Below are 27,658 nucleotides of genomic sequence, written 5' to 3' on the forward strand. Positions count from 1 at the left end.
AGCGTCCCAAACCCTAATTAAATTCTGACACTTGCTGGGTCCAGAGATTACAATGGTCTGACAACCAGAAGCTCAATATTGCTTCATAAAAATAAATAATAGGTTTAATCATCTCTACTCCTCATTCATATCAGTTGACCATTAAGAAAGTTATTGCATTCTGTTGAGGTTTCTTTTTCCAACTCAAAGTTTCAGTTTCTTCAGTTGAACTTTGGATCTGCATTTGAACTTCTGTCGCGACCATTCTGCAAACCCGGAAATAAAATATTTTTTATTTCATAAATAAAATGTTCACCACCTGATCATAAAACCCCCTCAATTTCATTTGGCCACATTGTCCTAATTAATTTAAATATGTTGATGTTTTGGTGTAGAACACAAAGAACGTGTTTGAAGCCACAAAGTCTTCTGTTTATATCTTTCTTTGTATTGGATGCTACTTGTGGAGGATTGAATGACACGGCCTCTGATGATGTTAAATCAAAGTCAATTTAGATTTTAGTAAAGTTGCCTGTCAGTGTGAAGGCCAGATATATCATTCAGAAGTGCAATAACTTCAGGCATAGAATTCCTGTTCCTAGATTCTGGGTCCAGCACATCCTTAAGCCCACACAGCTGCAGCAGTTGCTCTAGTCAGTGGTTGGATAGGTAAACTCTGCATCAATCACTATCTTCTTGGGAGCAGAGCTGGCCCAAGACATCTTGGTGTCTGAGGTAAGCCACAAAACGGCATCCCCATCCTCTCCAGGGAAGAAGGAATGAGTGAAGATCTCCATCAGGAACAAGTGGGGAATAAAGATCTACATTGGGATCTGCTGCCCCTGAGGATCTTGCCGCCAGAGGTGGTTGCCTCACCTTGTCTCATGGGAGGGCCAGCCCTGCTTGGGAATCATGCAACACACTGTTATCCTCTATCCCTTTATTTTCCCCTTGTGGTGTAGGAACCTATTACTATGAGTTTGAATGCATGAGGATATTACTTTAAATGCATCCATAGTTCTATATATTCTGCACCATACTAATCAATCTATTATTAAAAGATCATTTATTATTTTGTAATAAACCAACTCTGTGGGGAGCAGTCCAATTTGTGAGAGCTCATTTGTGGGCATGAGATAATTTGGGTCAATTCTCAGAGCTGTGTCCAGCTGACTCTAGTAAAAGATCTCACAAGGGAGTTTGTTTTAGGGGTTAGGTAGGTTGCACACACACATGGGGATTCCAATTTACACTTTTAGGACCTCATGTTCCTACATTGATACCAACAACATAAGTGAAACTACAAACATCTCTGTTGATTACTTATTTCTTTCTATCAACTGCTCTCTATTGTTGAATTCAGGCCTTTCCAAAATAATGTAACTTTTTAAATTTAGTTTTTTTAATTCATAAATCACTTAATCAAAAACTATACTATAATACATATATTATCTCTACTTCTCATTCATATCAGCTATCTAATCAGAAAAGCTATACAGTGGTGCCCCGCAAGACGAATGCCTCGCAAGATGGAAAACCCGCTAGACGAAAGGGTTTTCCGTTTTTGAGCTGCCTCGCAAGACGATTTTCCCTATGGGCTTGCTTTGCAAGACGAAAACGTCTTGCGAGTGTTCCGATTTTTCCCCGCTCCCCCCCCTTTTTGTAAGCCGCTAAGCTGCTAATAGCCTTTTAGCCGCTAATCCGCTAAGCCTTTAATAGCCGCTAAGCCTTTAATAGCTGCTAAACCGCTAATAGCTCTAATCTGCTAAGCCGCTAATAGGGTTGCTTTGCAAGACGAAAAAACCGCTAGACGAAGAGACTCGCGGAACGGATTAATTTCGTCTTGCGAGGCACCACTGTAGAATAATGTTGATGTTTCTCTTTCTCTTTCGGAGTTTCAGTTTCTTCAGTTGAAGCTCATGTTTGCCTCATTTGGTCAGAATGGGCTCCAAAAATAACATGCAACCATTTTGCAGTCCAGAAAAAAAGACAAAATTGCTGAAATAGTTTCATTTATTCTCATTTTTTGATGTTTCACTGTAGAATACAAAGAAAAACACCATGGGACCTCAAATTCTAATATTATTTAGATCTTTCTTTGTATTAGATGTTCTCTGGTGTTCAACTCAGGCCTCACAAGAATAATGTAGCATTTGGGGAAAAAGATGCAAGCCAGTAATCCAGCACTAGAAGTCAAGATGGAGAAGATCTCCACCACCACCATGTATTTTCCCCTGGTGCTCAGGTAGGTTGGAATGAAGGAGATCCAAACACTGCAAAAGACCAGCATGCTGAAGGTGATGAACTTGGCTTCATTGAAGCTGTCTGGCAACTTCCTGGCTAAGAAGGCCACAGTGAAGCTGACAATGGCAAGGAAGCCCATGTAGCCCAAAACACAGTAGAACATGAGGACTGACCCTTCATTACATAAGAATATAATTTCTTCACTCATTGAGTGCATGTCCAAATCTGGGAAAGGGGGAAAAGTTGTCAGCCAAAGACCACAAAGCCCTACTTGAATTTTAGAGCAGGAGAGGACAATGGAATAAGCCAGTTTTTTGCCTATCCACTTCCTGATTGTGGATCCTGGCTTGGTAGCCATGAATGCCAAAACCACTGATATGGTTTTGGCCAAGATACTGGAGAGGGCCACAGAGAAGACGATGCCAAAACCTGTTTGTCGGAGAAGGCAGGTTGCCTGCTTAGGTGTTCCAATGAACATCAAGGAGCAGAGGAAACACAAGAGGAGGGACACAAGGAGAATGTAAGTGAGGCTTCTGTTGTTGGCTTTGACGATGGCAGTGTCCCGGTGCTTAATGAAGATGCCCAACACTAGAGCTGTGATCAGAGACAACAGTAGTGCCGAGAAAGTTGAAATGATGGCCAAAGTTTCATCAAAGCCAAGAAAGTTTGGTATTTTAGGAATGCAATTATCCTGGTCTTTGTTTGAATACTTATTTGCTGGGCAACTGATACATGTTTCCGTGTCTGAAAAGAAATGATTAGGAGAATTTGAAACTATGAAGAAAATTCTTAAGAATTTTTGTCATCAGGAGTTCACCTAGCTAATGTTCTTTACCGGGGTAGCTTTCAAAATTTCTAGCCCAAAGACTTTTGCCTGAGATATTTCAAAATTAATCTCATATATAAAATCTGGAATTTCTACATAGAAGACATCTCTATGTGTTAGTGGTCCTCCTCTTTCTTAGAATTACAAGCTGTTATAGTGAAATGAGAGCATTATCACAGCTAAAATCTTCTGAACTGAGAGAGGTTACCTCCCTTTCTAAAAATATTTTCTTCAGGGTGTTTTAAAGATTATATTGCAAACAATGAGGACAATACAGACACCACAATGTTAATCCTTTCACCTCCATGCTTTTAGTGACAACAAAAATTTAAAGACTTAAGAGTTGGCTAAATAAATGGTGTAGTTTGGTCTTAATATGACATTTCTCACCCTTTTCACTTGAGTATGTCCCGCTGGGACACGGATCACAATCATAGCAACAAAATTTACTTCCCTCCTTCTTTTTCTTCCCGTAACCAGGACGACAGTTGTCATTACATACTGACAGGGGTGGCACCTATCCAAAAATATAAGAATAATTTATTTTTTAATAAAATATTTTATGGGACTTAATCTAACACCAGGGGGTCTATCAGCAAAAGGAGCGACCGATAACATGAAACATATGATCCATATGTGCACAGGTGACACATAGAATGGGATAAAATGCCGTTGTTAAGCATTATACGAGCCCAATATAATTTGAGCATACATATTTGGCATAGCTATACATACAACTTTATTAGAATTCAATAAATTGGCTATGCCAGTTGTAGGAACCACAGCTGTTTCCTTCACGAATGTCACTTGGTGTCCTTATTAATTTTTATAATGAATGATTTTAGAGTGTTGTTTGTGCTGTACTTTTGTACTGTTTTATTGTTGTTAGCCGCCCTGAGCCCGGCTTCGGCTGGGGAGGGCGGGATATAGATAAAATTTATTATTATTATCATTATTATTATTATTATTATGCAACTAAAGGATGTGGGAATTGGAGGTACTGTAGTATAATGATTCTGCTCCTACCTGCAGGGCTGTTACTAGTAAGTAATACTAGGAGCGTATTGCTTAGTTGCATGTCTTTGGGGCTGTGCTGGCCCACAAGGTTTCAGGTTCAGTCATCTTTATGATTCAACATTTATATGGAATAGCGGCTATCTTCTAGGAATCTGGAGGACAGTGTCACAAGTATACTGATGACCTGCATCTCTGTCTCAGCTTTCCGTAGGAATTAGGAGAACCAGTGAAGGTGTTGAACTGCTGTCTGAAGGTTGTGCTGGACAGGATGGTGGCTGAATCCTTATAAGTCCAAAGTTCTTTGGGTGAGTGTTTTCTGTGTCTCAGAATTATGTGAATGATCTCTTCTGGGAGGGATGGCACTAAATCTGAAGGAAGAAGTTTATAGGTTGAAACTACTTTGAGATTCCAACTCATCACTAGGGTCTCAAGTGGCTTTTGTGGTTGGCTCTTTATGCCCAGCTTAGGTTTATGCACAAGGTGCAGCTATGCCTAGCATCATACAAAATCCAGGGTATTATAATGTTCATTTTAAGCCCAGGCAATGCTGCAACAATCATAGGATTCTATCAGATTCCACAAACTGGAGATCTCCCTCTGGGACTTCACATAAAAGAATGTCTGACAACAGTATCTGATAGCCATTGGTCCTTCTCAATGTGAGATGTCTTCTGAGCATGTTGCTCTTTTTCGTATTGTGGCTCATATGTTTGTTTAGTGTTAGACCTTACAGTATTCCTTAAAGTATATTGCTTACTGCTTGTTGGCTTACCAATATACCATAAATAGAAAGACAATATCCCTATATTATTCAGTATAATATCTAATTCAAAGCAAAGTGCAATCAACCTCAGCTGGGCAACAAGTAGGCTCTTTTAAACTAACCTGCAAGCATGTTCTCACAAGTTAAGCCATTTGTTCAAATAGAGATTCTCTCCATTAAAATAGTATCCATCTAGATAGGAATTTCCTCTTCTTCAAGACTACTTTTCTCTCCCAGCAAACTTCACATTTAATCAGTGCTAAGTGACAAAAATGCCTCCTTGTTTTCATTGCATTCCATTTTATGGGATAGCCATGAATTTGACAGACTGTGCAGTTATTTCCTTACCTGAATCAAGTCCCTGTGCCATTCAATCTGCCCATCATTAATGGTGAATTCTTTCCCTGGAGGGGCCTGAGGATCCAGCCTTCCCACTTTGACCCTGATGTAGGATCTATTTGGGAAAGTGATCAAATTTGTAATATCAAAACCAGCTGCTAATTCTCCACGTTCATTTAATGTAATTTCTTCACCAACAGAGTTGTTGAATGAGATCTTCTGTAGGAATGAGTGTAGCTAGGTGGAAAGAGAATCAAAAGGTCTATAAAGTATTAAAACATTCTGATTAAAATTGTTGAATAGTTTTCCTAGATGCATTCAATATCTTTATAACTAAGGTTTATAAAGTTTTAATTCAACGTATAATTTATGACAGTGTAGAATTGGCTGAATCATTCTTGTTTTCTGCAAATGAAGGCATTTATACCACACATACCACACATGGAGGAAAAATTACATGCTGTCATGTCAAAAGACTTCTTTTATGCCCCCTTTCCATTTCACTTTTTAATCAGTATTGTGTGATGATATGTTCTTGCAATTTTTAAGAGGTTTTGAACAATCTCTCTGGATGACAATATTCAAGCCCACTACCAATTTATTGAGAAGCTGCAGTTTGTTATTCTAGGATGCGCATCCTACCCTATGTTATTTTTTTAAAAAAAGGTATATTTGAACCTTAAAGATACTTTTTCAACACTGATCATTTGAATAATTAGTTATATTTTGTGCAATGCCAAACGACTCTGCTGCCTCATTACACCAATCTCTCCCTTCTCCTCTGCAAATCAATAGTTGATCTTTCTGATGCTTTTGCTGGTGTTGGCAGTGCAGAGGTTTTTCAAAAAGTTTGTATGGGTGAGTCAGAATGTTCTTAATAAATTCAAAGCGGGAAGGGGATTGCCTATATTTTTTCTATTCTTTGTTAACATCACAAGGTGGCCAAGTGGAAAATGTGCTTGATTTTAATTTTCTTTCTCTTTTTGGTTTATGGCATCCCTATACTTTGCTAGAACAGTGCATACAATCAGAAGGTAGCAAAAAAAAAAAAAAAAAAAAAAAAAAAAAAAAAAAAGACAGGCACACCTTCCTAGCAAATATATTTAACCAATTACACTGCACCTAACCAAACATGGTTTGAATTTCTATTACTACCCACCCCATTTTTACTATGCACCCCAAAGCTATAAAATTGTCTAATTAAATGCCAATTGACATATTGGAAAACACTACTTCCAACTCATTCTCAGCTGCTGTTATTTAGCAGCTATTCTGTCTTCAGGTAGCTGCTAGTCTGGTGCTTATGAAAGTCCCTCATCCAGTATTGGTTCTGTATCATTTTAAGAAATATGCTAATTCCCATCTTTGATATTGTATCTATTATGCTTAAATTTTATTTCTGTAACTGAATATTTTTCATTCTTTTCTTTGTAAGTAAATACCAACTCACATAAAATATCAAGGGAGTGCACAAACACTTTGCAAAACAAACTCTTTGTAACAGCAAACACTACCTTCCAAGGCGCTATATTCTGAGGAGATCGGCTGCCTGCAGCCTCCATTCTTCTGTGTCTGGATCCAGCCAAGTGCCTATGTAAGGCATGTGCCAAAGCATAGACAGCATTATAGATACTGTAGCTGTGGCCGGTCATGCTCATTTCAAAAAATGGTGCAGGAAGGCTCTCCAGCATTTCCTCTCCAGTACAAGGCTTAGCTTTCTTTGTTGACTTAGTAGAGTCTGTAAGTGAACAACCAAATGTTTGTTCCCAGAAACCTGAGATAAAACCATTTCCCTCTTCCCAGGAAGGATTTACATGCTGCAGAAAATCTTGAAAATCATTAACTTCCTTGGAGTGAATTTCAAAAGAGATAGCACCATGGAACATTTGTATATTAACATCAATAAGTTTCTGAAGAAAGTATATTATGAAATCAATCTGAGCTGTGGTAATCCATACTTTTCCTTCAGGTAAGTTCTTTTTGGACTGGGAAAGGATCAACTGAGTTAACCTCATTATATTTAGAGCAGTTGACAACCATATAATAGATGCACTTTCTCCATATACAACAACTGCATTTGCTTTGCTTGTTATGAAAGCTGGGGACAAAGTCCTTGTGTCGCCCACTATATTAAATGAGTTACTAGTGATATGAACATGTTGTTTAACTCTTTCTGTGAATGCTGAACAGATCCTATTTTTGAAAAACATTGGTTCAATGGTATTCAAGAAACGTTCTCCAGCTTCATTAGCTGGAGTGATGAGCCCAACCCATTTCCATCCAAAATGCAGAAGCAACTGGATAATTCCCTTGTACTGAAGATCTTCATTAGGAGCCATGCTGTAAAAGGAGGGGAACTTAATTTGATCATTTGTGGATGTTTCAAATGCACCATATGAAATCTGAAAAAGAGAATAGAGAATACTCACTTCCAAAGGGATGGAAGAATTCAAAGGAAACCTATTTATCTCACATATCCCAAATTTAATGATATTTTGGAAAATATCCACCCCCACTTACATAAAAAATACACAAGCAATCTTGCTCAATTTCTCATTTCTTATGGAGAGCATTCTAGTTAGCATGTCCTGGGCTTAAAATGAAAATATTATATGATTACAGTGGTACCTTGGGTTAAGAACTTAATTCGTTCCGGAGGTCTGTTATTAAACTGAAACTGTTCTTATCCTGAAGCACCACTTTAGCTAATGGGGCCTCCTGTTGCCACTGTGCTGCCGCCGCACGATTTCTGTTCTCATCCTGAAGCAAAGTTCTTAACCCAAGGTAGTATTTCTGGGTTAGTGGAGTCTGTAACCTGAAGCGCCTGTAACCCGAGGTACCACTGTATATGATCCCATCTGGATACCCCATTTACCAACCTGGCACTTTTTAACCAATCTTCCCTTACCTGCATTAAGCACACATCCTTAGTAACCTTGTTCCTGTCATGCACATTGTTTGAGACCCCCATGCTATAACAATGCTATAACAACAACAAACCCATACATTTCAGTCCCTTTCACTTGTCCCTGTTATGCCACTCCATATTTATGAATCAATAGACTCTTACTGAAAAGAGAGCTGAAGAGTGAATTATGGTGTGAAATCTCAATTTTCTCTTATCCAGAATGTTCCTACCTGTGGAATTTTGTAAAGACCCAAGATGTCTGCCATGCACAAGGTGACCTCAGAGCTCAGTCCCCCAATGACTCCTATTATATTTTCCTGGGAGCCACATTTGTAGTTGGGGACAAAGCTATGTGTGTTAAACAGCAGATCCAGAGTGGTGCGGTAGGTCATCTTTGAGTTATGGTAGCTGTCATAGATGTGGAACCCAAGAGTGACATTGGGCAAGACCTTGGGATTCTCATTGATCTCATCAATCGCAAACACCAGGGCAAGGATGTGCTGGAAGAACTTTGATAACACCCTGGGAATAAAGTGGCATTATATCATGGGAAAATAAAATAGTGCACATAATCTAGATTTGAGAGATACAGCTTTCAGACTGTTGGGATATATAAGGGCTATATTCAAAGATAGTAAAGTTAGTAATGAAGTAAGCTTTATTGGAAAGATGGTTGTTGTTTTGTTCCTTGTTTTGTCCCTTTAGAATGTTTGGATTGCTCTTTAGTCCAGATCTTTTTTATTTTATTTACTCAAACACATAGATTGTGAAGAAATCTATACAGAATGGGTCAGAATTTTTTTTGACTTTCAGTTCATCTTCTGTATTTCTGGCCATGTTGTTCCTTCTCTCTATACAGTTTCATCTAGAAACATGTGCTGTGCCATATGGCTATGCTACAGTTTTTGAAATTATTGCTATATCCCTTTGGTAGTAGCTTTCTCTGGAAATAAAAAGGACAATAAAGGCGATGACAGCTGCCATTTTCAATGCAAAGTATAAGTTTTTTGAGAGAATAAAGATACAGCAATGGAGAGTTACACATATTGTATTTCTACCAAGTATGCCTACTTGTGAACTAGCAATGATGGTTGTCAAAGGCTCTGATCCCATGTTTACAAAGCGCTTTGAATACAGTCTTCATTAAACTTACCTCTGCTTCTTTCCAATAAGCATTGGACACCACCATTTTATTTTAATAAATATTCTTACCACACTTCATGAAGGAAACACAGGCTGGCTTTCACTTGCTATGAATCCTCACAAAACCCCCTAGGTTGTAGATGACCCAGAAAATGGAGATTTGAAACTGTATCTCCCTAGTGCTAGTCTGCCATGATAAATGACATGTGGGCAATGAAATAGGAGGGCCGAGGACTAGAACGCAGGTGATGGAAGTTTCCATATGAAACAGATCAAACACACGTCAGGGAACATTAGCACGCCAACCACATGGCAATGGCAGAGGCAAAGTGTGCTTACTCTTACAGCCACTATTGTGCTGAGTTTTTATGCGTAGTGAATGGGTATCTGTCATCTGGCCAAGTTAGCGCTTCTCTGACATCAGCCTGCTGTAACAATTTAGGGTGGCACTTTGGGGACAATATCACTCAGAGTCAGAAAGTGTTTCATATCACAGCAGAGCAAGTCAAATGATATCTAGTGCACTCTCTGCTCCACCTTCCATTCAGATGTGTGGGATGTTAGCATCCAAAACGCATATGTAAAGGGTTAATTTCAAGAGCTGTAGAACTCTGTGATGTCATACACTTTGTGGCAGTTTTGACAGTTATGGCACTGTATTTAATCTGCAACTGCAGGTACACTAAGTAAAGGTTATTGGCTCTTTAAACGTTAAAAGAGAGAGTTTTGCATAGTTTTTATAGGAGAAAAAGGAGAATTAATTAAAGGATCAAACGACCCAGGGCTGACTTCTGCAGAAGTGCATCTGGCAACTTTACTATGTAGCTTTCAGCAACTCCAGACTCTCCAAGTGTCCCTATTTTCCAGGGACATCCCTGATTAAGTGAAGCCTTTCTGGTTTATGATTGTATCCCGGAACATCCCAGTTTTCCTTCAGATGTCCCTACTTTCTTTGGAGAAATGTTGTGGGGGGGGGATATGGAGTTATCTGACCCCCAAGTCATCGGAAGTCAGCCCTGTATAGGGAAGTTTATAAATGTTTAATGTAATATTATGTTTTTTATATGTTGGAAGTCGCCCAGAGTGGCAACCCAATGAGTTGGGTGGGGAATATATGGTAAAATTATTCTTATTCTTATTAAATAGGACGTCCCTATTTTCATCAGAGAAATGTGGAAGGAAATCAGTCACTGAGTGCGTGAAAGAATGTTAATAGAAGAACAAATGGCAATTGAGCAAGAGTAAGTAGAAAATAATTTGAACACCAACACGTGTAAACACATGTGCACTAGTCAAGGTTTATATGGGAGACTGGAAATCACATAATTTTATCTTATTCTTCTTTTATAAACCCACTTCGTTTATGAATAACTGAGTAACTAAGACCAACATTATGTTTTGTTGTGAAGACCTTTCTCAACAGGGGGGAAGCAATCAATTAATAATAATACATGACATGAAATAATAGTTTTGCCTAGTGAAATTTATAGGTTCATTTTGTTGTATTTTAGCAGCCAGTCCTTATGGAAATTCAGGGCATTCTCCATTACCTCTTGGGGGAGCAAATTCCACTGTTTGGCTATTCAGTGTGTGCATAAGTAGGTTCTTTTGCTTGTCTTGATTTTTTCCACATTTAGCTTCATGGGATTTTCCCATGTTCAAGAATTATGAGAGAGGAGAAAAAAATTCACCACACCATACATAATCTGGTGCACCTATATAATGTCACCCCTTGCTCACCTTTCTCTGAACTAAAAAGTCCCAAATGTTGTAACCTTTTTTCATAGACGAGTTGATCTGATCACGTTTTTCCTGCTTTTTCCGAACCATTTCAAGATGTGCAATAAATCTTTTTAGATACGGTTTGCAGAACTGTATACAATATTCCATAATTGGTATAATAGCATTATGATTTGTGTAGTTTTGTTTTTAGTTCCTTAAGGATTTAGTGAGGATTCCTAGCATGGAATTTGCCATTTTTACACTTTATATACACCAGGTCAGCATTTTCAATGAGCTATCCATTACTGTTCCAGTAACTCATTTGTGGTCAATCATCAGCAGTTGAAATGCCATAGATTTGTAAGTGAAATTAAGGCTTTTTTGCCCAAAGGCACATCACTTCACGCATTGGATTGCATTTTTCATTTTACTGCCCTTATATCCCATTTCAAAAGATCCGTTTGGACCTCTTCACAATCCATTTCTGTTTTAAACACCCTGAAAAATTTGGTTGCATCAGCAAACTTGCCACCCCCCTTCTCCCAGCAAACTTGCCACCCCCCTTCTCCTTCTCTTACTCAATCTTCTCTTTGCAGAATTGGATCACTAAATCTTAAGGATTCCTAATGTCCAAGTGAGAGTTTAGACGTGGCTTGTATGCACAGATGTTTCTTATACAGTCTATCAAATCTTTCAAATTAATGCAGTTAATTAATTAATACAGTTTATTAATACAATTCTAAAACTACTCATTCAAAACAAAGTATATTTCAGTCAAATATAAAAATGTAAAGAATTAATAAAATCCTATTAAGGACTATTTACTTACAGCGGGTTGTTAATGAAGGCTTCAGCGGGGTGTATATTAAATAAAACATTGGGAAAGACGTAGCGGATATGAGAGGCAATCCCACCAATGACAGGGTCACCTGGCTCATACCACTCATGTGGAATAGGTACAGGATTAGTTGTAGTAAAATGAGCACTATGCGCTTGGCACACCATGTTGGGGAAGAGCAGGAGAAGCAGCAGCAACAAGGTTCTACACATGGACTCTTCTTTGCCTCTCTACAATATCATTATTATCATCAGCAGCCTGATTTGAACAGCATCGATTTGGAGGCAGCAGACTCTGCCAGTTCAGTGCTTAAAGGGACATGCATGCATCTTATCATTAAACACTGTCACAAAAACCGGCCTTGAATGGTAAATAAGATGAAGTGGTTTGAAATTTTGCCTATACAATCACAGAGCCTGTCTTCTCTCTTCTGCATTATTCTAACTGTCTATGAAACCTTTCAGACTTGCTTGCTGATTCTCCCCCACCCGACATTTTGCCTTCTGGAGCATTGGCAAGGTGACTTAATTATTGTAATTTTAATAATTACAGGGGAGACAATCACTTCTTGTCATTTTTAAGGACTCCATGGTGCATCATCCTTAGCAGATATGTCAAGTAAACATTTGTTGCCACAGGCAATTGTCAATTACGAAGGGTAAGTTTTAACTAGTTTGCCAGATAAATCATTCAGATCAGATGCCAGCCTTGCAAATTGGGACAGGGTTAGCAGCATATTGTGAGGAGCCAAAGTCACAGCTCCTCCTAAAATATGCACCTGGGTCCATCATTCTTTAATTGAACGTATGACCCCACTGTGAATCCTCACGAACCCAAAATTATATATGGTAAAATGAACTTCAAGGAAAAAGCAGTGACTCTACAATCCAAAACAGAAAAGCAAAACTGATGAAAAAGGGCTGATATCCAATTGCATCCATTTATAAATGGGACAAACTTCCATGAGTGGAGAAGAGAAAAAGAGCTATTACACAGTGGTACCACATATGGTTCATGTGCAGAGGGTCTGACATTCAATGCCTAGAATTTCCAGGTATTGCTGGAAGAGACACCAGTCTGAAACCTTATAAAGCTGCTGTCCATCACTGTAGACAATATGGTACTAAATGCAGTAATGGATTGGTTCAGTATAATCTAGCTTCTAATGTTCCTATATTCCCTTCCTTCTCCTCCCTCTGCAGCTTCCCATAGGAGGGTACCCATGGTGTGCAGGAGACGAAGGAGAAACGAGGGGTGAGGGGAGAGAGACTTTCTGCTGGCTATCAGGCAAAGCGTGTTCTCCTTAACCAGAGAGCACGGGTTGCGGTTGGGGAAACATGCCACCTTGCCATGACTAGGCAGATTTGAGAAAATCCAAGCCTGTTAAAGGGTTAATATTGGGTTGCTGGGGAGTTCTGTATGTTGCTAAATTCAGAGGAGGGGTAGAGTCTATAAATATAGGGAGCCAGGGGTTGGACTTCCTCTTGGCCGTTTTGCTTTCGGATCACATGGAGCACTTGGACAATCTTCTCATTGTCTGGTTACATTTCTTTATTTCTTTATTTCCCCTTTCCTTTAATCCTCTCTAGTCCCTTAAATAATTTAATTCCCCCCTTTTCCTGTTCGATTTCCCACCCCACCCCTTACCCTGCCCTGTGGGAAGATTCTCCCTGTATCTGTGGCTTGCCTTTCCCAATAGGGAGAGAGCCCCCGTTAGGGGCTTTCTTTCGCAAAAAGGTTTCCCCCATTTCTCTTGTTGAAATTGTGGGGCTAGTCAGGGCTGTTCCCAGCTTAGCTGGTATCACTTTCGTTTATAGTATCTCCAAAGGTTGGCTTTATGGCTCCCTGTGCCTCCAAGGACTATGAGCACTCTGTATATGCTCTTGAACTATGCTGTTTCTGAACAAGTTTATTTTCTTTAAGTTTGTTTTGCTCTGATAGTGGCGACTGCCATTTTAGAGATGAGCCATCGTGGCTTAGTGGCTAAAGTGCAGGACTAGGACCTGGGAGACAGGGTTCATATACCCCTCTTAGCCATTGTTATAACAAAACAAAACAAACTGCTCCTTTTGAGCTATTCTGTTGCTGGGTAGTTCGGCCCATTTGTGATAAAAGAACTTTGGGATTCTTGAAGGGGTGCTTCCCTCTAAAAGGGCAAGCGGGGTACCTGGACAAGCTGTGGGCTACCTCAACTCTGCTATTTCACTGGAAACATTTATGCCTGGCCTAGCAGGTGATCCTAGGGCCTTGCCCTAGAATTGGATGGCCTGGAAGCGTTTCCGGCCTCAATAGTGTCCCCATGTGGTCCATGAAGCATTGGTTTCACTGGGTCAGCGGATAGTGCCGGTAATGCCTAGGTTGCAGGATTGGTCCCTGTATGGGACAGCTGCATGCTCCCCCATTGCTCTACCTGGACACTTAAGTCCTTTTGGTGGTTACCTCACTGCGAGGGATGTAACGGGCGCCATGTTTGCAATATACAACTGGGAGAAAGCACCTTTGCGTGCCCGCATTGCAGTTTGCTCTGTGCGTTGCAGAGCACGGCGCTGCACGGGCTGCAATTGCATTGCATTGCTAGGAGATTTGCAGTTGCATTGCACGGAGGGTGTGTGCATTGCATGGAGGGTGTGTGTGCATTGCACGGAGTGTGTAGTTGCATTGCACGGAGTTTGTTGTTGCATTGAACAGAGGGTGTGCAGTGCACGGAGTGTGTAGTTGCATTGCATGGAGTGTAGTTGCATTGCATGAAGGGTGTGTGCATTGCAGGGAGTGTGTAGCTGCATTGCATGGAGTGCGTGTGCATTGCATGGAGGGTGTAGTTGTATTGCACAGAGTGTGTTGTTGGGGTTTTTTTTTGCATTGCACGGAGTGTGTGTGCATTGCACAGAGTATGTAGTTGCATTGAACAGAGGGTGTGCAGTGCACGGAGTGTGTAGTTGCATTGCATGGAGTGTAGTTGCATTGCATGAAGGGTGTGTGCATTGCAGGGAGTGTGTTTTGCATTGCACGGGGTGTGTAGTTGCATTGCACGGAGGGTTTGTGTGTGCGTTGCACGGAGTGTGTAGTTGCATTGCACAGAGCGTGCTTTTGCATTGCACGGAGTGTGTAGTTGCATTGCATGGAGAGTGTGTGCACTGCACGGAGTGTGTTTTTTGCATTGCACAGAGTGTGTGTCTGAAAAGGAAGCTGGCTTGGCGGCAGCTTGGTTGGGACTTCTTTAGGGGTTCTGGCCAGCGTCGGCCCTGTAAATTTACATATCATGATGGCAGCACAAGATGCCCCCTGCCTAAGCGGGGGCTGGAAGCTGGCAAGCAATAGCTCAATACCTTTTGCCCTTATTCTCATTTTATTTAGGGATCCAGTTGGATATCGTTGCTAAAACATACCACTTGGCTATGGAGAAGCTGTCTGCCTTGAAGGAAGTTAATTTGTAATACTTCCTCTGTAGCAAGTGATGCTTCACCAGATCCGATCTTGCTGGGTCACTTAACTAATCTTCCCACTAGGCCAGGCTGCCCAGATTTCACCCTTCCCATATCCAAGAATCTCCTGAGGAGTATGCTGATTCTCCAGAGAGGAGGAGGCGTGTTCTGGTCTCTACTTTTTCTGCTCCAGCACCAAGTCAGTCAGTCAGTCAGTGTCGGAGAGGGAGAGAGACTGAGTGTTAGAGATCGTGTGTAGAGATAAGGTTGCTGCTAAGGGCAGCTGCAGACACTCAGTGCAGTGCAGCATTTATTTATACTTAGACCTATTAAGCTCTGTATATAGTTTGTATAGTTGCAGATAGAATGAAGAAGATATTCTACAGAGCTGCACTCCGAGTTGTTTATATACTCTGCTGTACTCTGCTGTGCGACGACTGTCTTTTTGTTGGAGTGAATCCGGTGCTCACAACTCTAAGCTGTGAGTCCACAGCACTTTGACCTGTTCCTGTGCAGAAGGTGGTCTCTGGAAGTGCTACCTAGCTTGCCTAGCCCAGTTGGGGCTGAAGTGGATGAGTCCAGTTGGTGGCACTGGCTCAAGGGCGATGCTGACAGAGGTCCCCTTACCTTTGTGTATGCCTACCAAGTGTGGTGAGGGCAGATATCAGGCGATGGTGGCAATTCCTGAATGTATGCAATAGTAGTTCGCCATGGCAGGATACCTTGAACCCGCTCAGGGATTTTCAGGTTCATGGTGGTGCTGCTGGATCTTTGCCCTTTGGTTTTTATTTCAAGGGCTGCTGGTGTGCAAAGCTATGGTCTCAAGCCTGGTGTGGTGAGGCAATCATGTGACATTACTTTTCTTGAGTTTTCCCCATTGTAGTAGCAGTTCACGTGGCCCGAGGAGTTCAGTGACCATCGGATCTGCTTTTGGTCTGATAACCAGGTAGTGGTGAGCGTCTTGGCAAAACAGTCCTCATGCTGTAGCACAGTCTCTGCCCCTCCGCTCATGCTTTCGAGCTGCGCCACTTAAGGTTTAATATTGTGCTTTCTACTCTCCAAATTACGCTGACACTATCCGATTTTCAGATGAAGCGCTTCAGATCTTGGGCTCCAGACTCAGCTATTGCCAGACTTTTCCAGACCTGTGGCATTTTGACAACAATTAGTAATTTCAGAGAGCGGCAGCTTCCATTTCCCCTTCTGCTTTTACCTCTTATGGGAAGGCCTGGATGGATTTCTTAGCCTTAAGCTGGCAGTTCTCGGCCATTCAGGAAAATTGGCCCCCATCCTCTGAGCAGATCCTGCAGTATTTGGTCCACCTGCTGCAGATTGGGCATGCGGTTATAACTATCCGAATTCAGTCCGCTGCAATGTCTGTTACATGGAAGCTTTATTTTTCAGAGACCCTTGTATAAAGTTTGCAGTGCGCAGGGCCTTGGAAGGTTGGAATAGGCTCCAACCTCATAGGACAGTGGGCAGGAAGTCGGTCAATTTTTACCTATGCAGTATCTGCAACAAGTTAAAACTTGTCTGCGGGTTAAAGATCAAGGTGAGACTCCTTTCAGTAGTCCACTGCATTTTCGCACTGAGGGTTGGGAAAATGGTTGTTGGAGCCAGCACGGGGCTGAGAGTCTGGAGGCTTATTGCTTCAGGACTTTTCCTTATCCTTTGGAGCTTGTCATTAGAGTTGGTAACTCTAAAACAGACTTAGTGGGCAGGAGTGCCATAATCAGGCTTCCCGCCACAGGTGAGGAGGGCCCTTGCCCCGTTATGGATAACAGAATATTTGGCTTTTTATTCCCTGGGGGCTGGCCCACTCCTAGTGCATGAAAATGGGTTCCCGTTAGCCCGGCATCAATGTGCTTACGTCGTGCACCAGTTATTACAGCCTGCGGCTTGCTTACCGCTGAACACTCCTCATTCCTTACGATTGGGTGCTGCTGCAAAGGCTGCACACTGGGTGCCTGTCAGTAGACAGGATTGTGAATACGGGTCATTGGAAGTCTGACGCTGACAAGGGTTATATCAGGAAGTGTCGCAATGATGTCTGTGCTGATGCTTGTCTGTTATTTCCTTTTTTCATAGGAGCAGCTGTGCACATTTGAGCCACAGCATTGTACGTTTTATTCCTGGGGTGTCTAACGAAATTGCTGATGCTCTGTCCCGTTTTCAGATGGAGCGGTTCAGACTTCTGGTTCCAGAGGCACGGATACGTCCGGAATATTTCCCTGATCATCTCTGGAACCTTGGCAGCAATTAGTTTTGCAGGGAGTAGCGGCTTCGGTTTCCCCTTCTACCCTTAGATCTTACAAAAAGGCTTGGACCGATTTTTTTTTGACATTTTCGCGCCAGACAACCTCTAATTTAGAAGGTGTTCCCCCCACCTCCTCGCAGGTGTTGAGTTATTTAGCACATTTATTTCAATTGGGGTGGGCAGCAAGAACTATTAAGATACAGGCGGCTGCCATTGCCTTTTTCTGTAAGACATTTTATGATAAGGACCCATGTGCGAGGTTTATTGTGCGCAGGGCCCTCGAAGGCTGGGGCAGACTTCGTCCATCCCAGCCAGCCTCTCGGTGCCCCATTTCCTTTGATTTGTTGAGCAGGATGCGCAAGAGGCTGAGGGTGGTGTGCTGGTCGGGGTACGAGGCTCGCCTTTTCTCGGCTGCCTTTTCTATTGCCTTTTTTGGAGCTATGAGAGTGGGTGAACTGGTATTTGAAGACAACAGAGATGGTCGTTCCAGGGGCCTTTTGCTCAGGGATGTGCAGCTAACCCCCGCAGAATTGAGAGTCACAGTCAGAAATTCTAAGACTGATCAGAAGGGTAGGGGTGCCGTCATTCGTCTCCCTGCTATGGGAGAGGCAGGCCCTTGCCCTGTGAAGGATGTCAGTAAGTACTTAGCAGTACGCGTCACGGGTGATGGGCCTCTGCTTAGACATGAAAATGGGTCGCCCCTAACGAGACGCCAGTTTGCACAGGTGATGCGTAAAGCGATTCTCGCTTGTGACGGCACGTCGGATGGTTTCGCCCCTCACTCCTTTAGGATTGGGGCTGCAACAACGGCTGCTCATTGGGGTTTGTCGGCCGCCAGGATAAAGGATTTGGGGCGCTGGAAGTCGAATGCCTTTCGGGGCTATGTTCGTTAGTACTCTCGGACTCTTATACTGTTTGTTTTTGTTTATCTCAGGTCTGGCGGCTGTTCGCATCTGGTTGGTAGGGCACAGCATCATCCATTGGGCTGGTGTCGCAGCACGGCAGTCCAGGCTGGGTCCAGGTCTCGGCTTCCCTCCACATGTGCAGCTGTCGTGGCTGTCCAGGCGGGGAATGCGCTGGTCTGAGTTCCTGCCAAGGATTCGGAGGCAGTTGCTCTTGGAAGGGCCGCCCACGGCTATCGTGGTGCAGCTGGGTGAGAACGACCTGGTATCCGTGGACTGTCTTTCACTTCGTGCTGCAATTTTGAGTGACTTGGAGATGCTGCGAACATTGGTGCCGTCAGCTAAGATATTTTGGTCTAAGCTATTGCAACGCCGCATTTGGTTGGGCAGTCGTTGCCCGGCAGCCACAGAAAGGGCCAGGAAACGCATCAATTCTGCGGTGGCTAAGAAGATTTTTGAGTTGGATGGTGATGTGATTTCCCATCCGGCGATACTGTTTCAAGCTACGCCCCTTTTTAGGGCTGATGGGGTGCATCTTTCTGCCTCTGGGAACGAGGCTTGGCTAGGTGCAGTGGTGGCTAAGCTAAGGGCTTGGCTGGGGCTGTGAGTGGTTTGGCGGTGAGCTTGAGGCTCCATGGCGGTTAGGCATTGGTTAAGGTGGTTCTTGGAGGGGTAAGTGCCTACCCCTCCAAATGATGCGAAGGGAATTCCGTTAAAGGAATCCAGGGGCTTGCCATTCTTTTCGTCCTTGTCCCTGGCATCGGACTTGGGCCGTGCAAGCCCCAAAGGAACATGAGGGTGAGTAGTGAGGGACTGATGCCCAGCTTCATTTGCTCACCCAATACTTGTTTCCCACTAAGGCTTCCGCTGGTGTCCGGAATGCCTCTGGCTTCCGCTGGTGTCCGGAATGCCAGCTCTGTCCCTGAGGGCATGGACAGATAGTCATAACCAGTGCCTAAGCAACCACTCACATATTTTGTATTTAAATAAAGTTGTGGCCAAAATTATGCCAAAAACCCAAACAAAAATTGATGTGTGAAGTGTGAATTATTGGGGGGTGGCAACTGTGGGACTCAACACGCAAAGCGTGTTCTCCTTAACCAGAGAGCACGGGTTGCGGTTGGGGAAACATGCCACCTTGCCATGACTAGGCAGATTTGAGAAAATCCAAGCCTGTTAAAGGGTTAATATTGGGTTGCTGGGGAGTTCTGTATGTTGCTAAATTCAGAGGAGGGGTAGAGTCTATAAATATAGGGAGCCAGGGGTTGGACTTCCTCTTGGCCGTTTTGCTTTCGGATCACCCGCCCTCCCTCCCTTTAATAGGTGGTTTTCCTGATCGCTTGACCTTGCTATTGCCTGTCATGGTGTCGTCCGCCTTGGTGCGGGGGCACAGTAGGAATTTTGCCATTGGCTGATTGGCTGGTGCCATTGGTTTTCGCCTACTGCGTAGCAAATCGTCACAACTTGTAAGGTTGGCGGTTAGGCATTGGTTAAGGTGGTTCTTGGAGGGGTAAGTGCCTACCCCTCCAAATGATGCGAAGGGAATTCCGTTAAAGGAATCCAGGGGCTTGCCATTCTTTTCGTCCTTGTCCCTGGCATCGGACTTGGGCCGTGCAAGCCCCAAAGGAACATGAGGGTGAGTAGTGAGGGACTGATGCCCAGCTTCATTTGCTCACCCAATACTTGTTTCCCACTAAGGCTTCCGCTGGTGTCCGGAATGCCTCTGGCTTCCGCTGGTGTCCGGAATGCCAGCTCTGTCCCTGAGGGCATGGACAGATAGTCATAACCAGTGCCTAAGCAACCACTCACATATTTTGTATTTAAATAAAGTTGTGGCCAAAATTATGCCAAAAACCCAAACAAAAATTGATGTGTGAAGTGTGAATTATTGGGGGGTGGCAACTGTGGGACTCAACACGCAATGGCTTTTCCCACCTGCCTTGCCCCACCCTTCAGCCCTAGGAGCCTTTCACAGATCATGACTTTAAAAACAGCAGATGCAGGCTTTGAGTCATTTGATATTGCATAGCATCCATAGTTTCATTCCTTCACACAGCCCCTATTCTATTATGAGGGGTCATGCTTGACCTACATTTTGTGTTTGTAACTGGATAAGAAGTTGGCCTAACCTGCAGTGTACCCTGGGTAATCACCCCCTTTGCCTGTTTCTTTTCCAATCCCCTCTAGGAAGTTGCTGTGTGACAAGGGCCATAATAATTAAATGACTGAAAATGCTGAATTGCAGTGATGGTGATAATAAAATAAATTAGCAACGGAAACATCACTGAATGCAGATTTCAGAACTTGACTTTGTCCGAATCTCTGGAGAGAGTATTCCTCAGTCAAATATAGATAGCTGAATGTGGGATGAGTAGAACAATAGCTGGTCATGTTGGGTGTGCTGACTAGCCAGGAAACAAGATGTACAAAACTTCCTTAAGGTAGGAAATCCATTCAGGAGAACTCTCTTTAAGAAAACCTTCCTTTACTGCAATCTGTCATGTACAAAAGAATCTCATCTTAGTGCCACCTATGCATCAGCAGCCCACTTCATTATATCACTTATACACATCCTCTTCTGGTACTCTTAACGTAAGCCCAGCAACCTTCCACACATCTTCCTGCTACTCTCTGAGCAACATTTGTACTACACTGGATAGTGTACCTAGGGGCTTGGTAGGGATTCAGTTGCCTGTCTGTGTGAAGCCCAGATATATTATTAAGAACTATAATAGCTTCAGGCATAGAATTTCTGGTCCTGGGTCCATCAAATAGACCTATGTCCATGCAGCTGCAGCAGTGGCTTTAGTCAGTGTTTTGATTGTTACTCACGATCTTCTTGGGAGCAGATCTGGCCCAAGATCTTTTGGCACCTGATGTAAGCCACAAAAGGGCATCCCCATCCTCTCCAGGGAAGAAGGAGTTAGTAAATATCTACAATAGGAACAAGTGGGGAATAAAGATCTACATTAGGATCTGCTGCCCTTGTAGATCTTGCTGCCAGAGGTGGTCACTGTTACAATATGAGAACATCGCAGCTGCAAACAGCCAGCTTGTTGACATCATGTGATGTGACTAGCTGTGGGAATCTTCCCGGAAGTTCACAGACTTCACAAAGCTGTGTTCAGTGTGTAATATGAGACCTTCCTGTTGCGTTTGTAAAGGAAGTCTTGGTGACTTGCTTGAAGGAGTCTGAAGTGATCGGACGTGTTTTCTTGTAGAGTTGTACGGTCAGAAATAAACATGATGTAAAAGGACTTTCTGACTACTCTTCTTTCCCCTGCGAAGGGGGAGAAGTGGGTGTGCATTTTCCACGCTGGGAAATGTCGCCTATCAAGATCTACCCTGGACTTGCGGGGAAGCCAGCCAGGGAGGTCACCGGTAAACAAGCTCCGGGAGCAGGGAAGAGGGGCCAGTCTCTCCCGTTAAGGCTTCTTTCCCCCTTGCCTCATGGGAGGGCCAGCCCTACTTGGGAATCATACAACACACTGTTATGCTGTATCCATATATCTTCCCCATGTAGTGTAGGAAGTTATTACTATGAGTCGGAATGTGTGAGGATATTATTTGAAATTATTTTAAATGCACCCATGGTTCTATATGTTCTACACCAGGCTTGTCCACCTTTCAAGATACTGAGATCTACTCCCACTATAAAAAAACTGGCAGTGATCTATGAAAGTTGTTCAGCTTACATATTTACATATTTCTCCCTATCAGCTGCTCTCTATTGTTGATTTCAGGCCACACTAATATAACATAGCTTTTTTATTTAGCTTCTTAAATAATCAATATATCACATAGTCAAAAAAATTTACTCTAATACTTATCCTCTAGTCTTTGTTCATATTAGCTGTCTAATCAGAATAGCTGTAGAGTAACGTTTCTCTTTCTGTTTCAGAGTTTCATTGTCTTCAGTTGAAGTTCGGAAGCTGATGTGAACATTTGCCTCATTTGGTCTGAATGGCCTCTTAAAATAACATGCAACACTTTTGCAGCCGAGAAACAAAGCACAAAATAGATGAAATAGTTTCATTTGTTCACATTGTCCTAATTCATTCACATTTTTGCTGAAATAGATTTATTTGGTCACAAAGTCCTAATCAGGGCTTTTTTCTCTAGCCGGAACTCATTTCACCGTAACCCATTTTTGACATCTCTCAGGTGGGTGCTGTTGCCATTCTAAGAGAATGAGTGAGATATTCATTGTGAGTTCCAGCACCCATTTTCCTATTTTTTTATGTTCCAGTGTTGAAAACTAAGAACAATCATGGAAGCACAAATTCTTATATTATTTATATCTTTCTTTGCATTAAATGCTCTCTGGTGTTCAGGTCAGGCCTCACTACAATAATGTAGCATTTGGGGGAAAAGATGCAAGCCAGTAATCCAGCACTAGAAGTCAAGATGGAGAAGATCTCCACAGCCACCATGTATTTTCCTCTGGTGCTCAGGTAGGTTGGAATGAAGGAGATCCAAACACTGCAAAAGACCAGCATGCTGAAGGTGATGAACTTGGCTTCATTGAAACTATCAGGTAACTTCCTGGCTAGGAAAGCCACAGTGAAGCTGACAGTGGCCAGGAAGCCCATGTAACTCAAAACACAGTAGAACATGTGGACGGACCCTTCATTACATAAGAATATAATTTCTTCACTCATTGATTGCATGTCCAAATCTGGGAATGGGGGGAAAGTTGCCAGCCAAAGACCACAGAGCCCCACTTGAACAATGGAGCCAGAGAGGACAATGGAATAAGCCAGTTTTTTGCCTACCCACTTCCTGATTGTGGATCCTGGCTTGGTAGCCATGAATGCCAAAACCACTGATATCGTTTTGGCCAAGATGCTAGACAGGGCCACAGAGAAGACGATGCCAAAACTTGTTTGTCGGAGTGGGCAGGTTGCCTCCTTAGGTGTTCCAATGAACATCAAGGAGCAGAGGAAACACAAGAGGAGGGACACAAGGAGAATGTAAGTCAGGCTTCTATTGTTGGCTTTGACGATGGCAGTGTCCTGGTGTTTAATGAAGATGCCAAACACTAGAGCTGTGATCAGAGAAAACAGTAGTGCCGAGGAAGTTGAAATGATAGCCAAAGTTTCATCAAAGCCAAGAAAGTTTGGTATTTTAGGAATGCAATTATCCTGGTCTTGGTTTGGATACTTATTTGCTGGGCAACTGATACAAGTTTCCATGTCTGAAAAGACAAAATGAAATTATGAAGAAAATTCTTTTTTTTTTCTTTCTCATCCGGAGTTCACCTTGTTTAATGTTCTTTACCAGGACAGCTTTCAAAACGTCTAGCCCAAATATGGAATTTCTACACAGAGGACATCTCTGTGTTTTAGTGTTCCTCCTCCTCTTTTTTGGAAATCTATGTAAAATGCAGTATGTTCTTTTCTAAAAAATGCACCCCTGTTTAGGGAGGTTTTTAATGTTTAAAGTTTTATTCTGCTTTTAGTCCTCTGTTGGGAGCCTCCAGGAGTGGCTAGGGAAACCAAGCCAGATGTGCGGTGTATAAATAATAAAATTACTATTATTATTTATTATATTGTAAACAACAATAATAATGATATAGAAATCCATTACTTAACCCTCCCCACAGCAGAATTTTAATGACAACAAAATTTTAAGGCTCTCAGAATTTGCTAAATTAATTGTGCAGTTTGGTCTATCTTAACATGACATTTCTCACCCTTTTCATTTGAGTACATCCCGCTGGGACATGGATCACAATCATAGCAACAAAATTTACTTGTTTCCTTTTTTTTCTTCCCGTAACCAGGGTGGCAGTTGTCATTACATACTGAAAGGGGTGGCACCTATCCAAAATATTGGAAGAATTTAGTTTTAAAAATGTTTTGGAGAGTTAATCTTATACCAGGGGATGTATAAGCAATAGGAGGACCAATAATGCGAAACATATGCTCCATATATGCACAGGTGGCACATACAATGGGATAAAAAGCAGTCACATAGCATCAAGTGAAGGCGCTGCACTGTTGTCTGAAGGTTGTGTTGGACAGGATGGTGGATGAATCTTTATGCGTCCAAAGTTCTTTGGTTGAGTGGTTTCTGTCTCTCTGAAGGGATTGGGCTCATTATGAAGGAATATGTTTGTATTTTGGAAGTACTTTGAGATTCCAACTCATCACCAGGGTCTCAAGTGGCTTCTGTGGCTAGGGGCTGCTTATGCCCATCTTAGGTTTATGCACTAGCTGCAGCTATGCCTAGCATCATGCAAACTCCAGAAGATTATAATGTTCATTTTAAGCCCAATCAATGCTGTAACAAGATTAGCATTATATCAGATTCCACTAACTGGAGATCTCCCTCTGGAACTTTACACAAAAGAATGGCTGACAACAGTATTTATTTAGTGTTTATTTAGTGTTAGACCTTACAGTATGTTTATTTAGTGTTAGACCTTACAGTATTCCTTAAAGGACATTGCTTACTCCCTGGTGGCTTACAAATAAACAATATTAGCAATTTCCCTATCCTATACAATATAATATCATATACAAAGGAAATTGTGATTAACATCAACTGGGCAACAAGTAGGATCTCTTAAACTAACATGCTAGCATGTTCACACAAGTAAAACCAATCGTTCAAATATAGATTCTCTTCATTAAAATACTATCCATCTATAACCATGAATATTGGCATTTGAGAAATTAATTTCCTCACCTGAGTCAATCCCCTGTGCCACTCAATCTGTCCATCATTAATGGTGAGCTCTTTCCCTGCAGGGGCCTGAGGATCCAGCCTTCCCACTTTGACCCTGATGTAGGATCTATTTGGGAAAGTGATCAAATTTGTAATATCATAACCAGCTGCTAATTCTCCATGTTCATTTAATGTAATTTCATCACCAACAGAGTTGTTGAATGAGATCTTCTGTAGGAATGAGTGGAGCTAGGTGGAAAGAGAATCAAAAGGTCTATAAAGTATTATAACGTTCTGATTAAGATTGTTGAATAGCTTTTCTAGATGCATTCAAGATCTTTATAACTAAGGGTTATAAAGTTTTAATTCAAAGTATAGTTTATGGCAGTGTAGAATTGGCTGAATCATTCTTGTTTTCTGCAAATGAAGGAATTTATACCACACACACCACATATGGAACAAAAGTTACATGCTGTCATGTCAAAAGACTTCTTTTATGCCCTCTTTCCATTTCACTTTTTAATCAGTATTGTGTGATGATATGTTCTTGCATTATTGGGACTGGTCCGGGACATATTAGAATCTTTGCAATTGCTTCTGCTTGCCAATATCTCACTTCTAAGAGGAAGATGGTCTAAGGATCATATTTGGAGTGGACATGACAATTGAGGGGTTTTAAAAAGTTAATGGTATGACAAAACCTCCTAATGATTTATGTTCTGCTTAAGGAGCATAGCCAGCAACTCAGTAGGCATCTTCTTTTAGATTTGAGGTGGCCATTCAAAAGTCTCCATTACAGAAATCAGGTAGGATATGTTGAAGGAAATTCTTTGTAAGCAGGTATTTCTGTCACTTCCTGGCAGTTGGAGGATGGATGGCAGCTAATGGATTGAGGTTGAATCCCGACAAGACAGAAGTACTGTTTTTTGGGGACAGGGGGCAGGCTGGTGTGGAGGACTCCCTGGTCCTGAATGGGGTAACTGTGCCCCTGAAGGACCAGGTGCGCAGCCTGGGAGTCATTTTGGACTCACAGCTGTCCATGGAGGCGCAGATCAATTCTGTATCCAGGGCAGCTGTCTACCAGCTCCACCTGGTACAGAGGCTGAGAGCCTACCTGCCCGTGGACTGTCTTGCCAGAGTGGTACATGCTCTAGTTATCTCCCGCTTGGACTACTGAAATGCGCTCTATGTGGGGCTACCTTTGAAGGTGACCCAGAAACTACAACTAATCCAGAATGCGGCAGCTAGACTGGTGACTGGGGGCCTCCACCGAGACCACATAACACCGATCTTGAAAGACCTACATTGGCTCCCAGTACGTTTCCGAGCACAATTCAAAGTGTTGGTGTTGACCTTTAAAGCCCTAACTGGCCTCGGCCCAGTATACCTGAAGGAGCGTCTCCACCCCCATCGTTCTGCCCGGACACTGAGGTCCAGCGCTGAGGTTTTGAACAATCTCTCTGGATGACAATAATTAAGCCCACTATTCTTGAGACTCTTGAGAGTCCCATAGACTGCAAGAAGATCAAACCTACCCACTCTTAAGGAAATCAGCCCTGAGTGCTCACTGGAAGGACAGATCGTGAAGCTGAGGCTCCAATACTTTGGCAACCTCATGAGAAGAGAAGACTCTCTGGAAAAGACCCTGATGCTGGGAAAGATGGAGGGCACAAGGAGAAGGGGATGATAGAGGACAAGATGGTTGGACAGTGTTCTCAAAGCTACAAACATGAGTCTGACCAAACTGCAGAAGGCAGTGGAAGACAGGAGTGCCTGGCGTGCTCTGGTCCATGGGGTCACAAAGAATCGGACAAGACTAAACGACTAAACAACAACAACAAACAAATTTATTGAGAAGCTGCAGTTTGTTATTCTAGGATGCGCCTCCTAACCCATATTACTTTTTTTTAAAGGTATATTGGGAACTTAGAGATACTTTTTCAATATTGACAGTTTGAATAATTAGTTATATCTAGTGCAATGCGAAATGACTCTACTGCCTCATTTCACCAATGGCTTCCTTCTCTGCAAATTAAGAGTTGATTTTTCTGATGCTGTTGCTGGTGTTGGCAGCACAGAGAAGGTTTTTCAAAGTTTGTATGGGTGAGTCAGAAAGTTCTTAAGAAACTCAAAGAGGGAAGGGAATTGCCTACATTATTTCTTATCCTTACATAACATCACAAGGTGGCCAAGTGGATAATGTGTTTGATTTTAATTTGCTTTCTCTTTTTAGCTTATGGCATCCCTATACTTTGCTAGACCAGTGCATACAATCAAGAGGTAGGAAAAGGAAAAAGAAGACAGGCACACCTTCCTAGCAAATATATTTAAACAATTATGCCACATCCAACCAAACTTGGTTTGGATTTCTGTTACTACCCACCCCATGGTTACTATGCACCCCAAAGCTATAAAAATTGTCTAATTAAATGTCATTTGAAATATTGGAAAACACTCCTACTATCAAGGCAGTGCACAATAGAGAACACATTGTAAACCAATTTTTTTTTATATAGCAAACACTACCTTCCAAGGCTCTATATTCTGAGGAGTTCGTCTCCATGCAGCCTCCATTCTTCTGTGGTTGGATGCAGCCAAGTGCCTATGTAAGGCATGTGCCAAAGCA

General features: G+C 42.3%; 1 protein-coding gene and 1 long non-coding RNA gene across 5 annotated transcripts; one reads left to right on the forward strand and one right to left on the reverse strand.

Moving 5' to 3' along the window:
* Positions 1–2,048: 2,048 nt before the first annotated feature.
* On the reverse strand, positions 2,049–9,339 carry LOC310691369 (vomeronasal type-2 receptor 26-like). The gene is made up of 5 exons (XM_083471146.1): positions 9,230–9,339; positions 6,683–7,570; positions 5,178–5,405; positions 3,440–3,566; positions 2,049–2,967 (listed from the first exon to the last, which is right to left on the reverse strand). The coding sequence occupies exons 1-5, from the start codon at positions 9,263–9,265 to the stop codon at positions 2,066–2,068; spliced, it is 2,181 nt and encodes a 726-aa protein (XP_083327272.1). The 5' UTR covers positions 9,266–9,339; the 3' UTR covers positions 2,049–2,065.
* Positions 7,018–27,658, forward strand: LOC310691478. 4 transcript variants are annotated; one of them, XR_014518504.1, is made up of 6 exons: positions 7,018–7,137; positions 10,366–10,460; positions 12,332–12,437; positions 20,548–22,524; positions 22,695–22,814; positions 27,549–27,658. It is a non-coding gene; the product is annotated as an uncharacterized lncRNA (long non-coding RNA). The 4 variants fall into 4 exon arrangements; XR_014518505.1 differs by having other exon boundaries at positions 20,548–20,801; positions 22,262–22,814; XR_014518503.1 differs by having other exon boundaries at positions 20,548–22,814.

This window comes from Podarcis liolepis (genome assembly GCF_965112155.1).
Source record: "Podarcis liolepis genome assembly, chromosome: 13".
NCBI classification, from domain to species: domain Eukaryota; kingdom Metazoa; phylum Chordata; class Lepidosauria; order Squamata; family Lacertidae; genus Podarcis; species Podarcis liolepis.

What these genes read in the sequence shown, in the direction of transcription:
- LOC310691369 (XM_083471146.1), bottom strand. Translation starts at nt 9,265, where the DNA reads ATGGTGGTGTCCAATGCTTATTGGAAAGAAGCAGAG. An exon ending in AGAATATAGCGCCTTGGAAG is followed by an intron (nt 5,406 to 6,682) that starts GTAGTGTTTGCT and finishes CTTTCCACCTAG; the next exon opens with CTACACTCATTCCTACAGAA. An exon ending in GGCACAGGGACTTGATTCAG is followed by an intron (nt 3,567 to 5,177) that starts GTAAGGAAATAA and finishes ATTTTTGGATAG; the next exon opens with GTGCCACCCCTGTCAGTATG.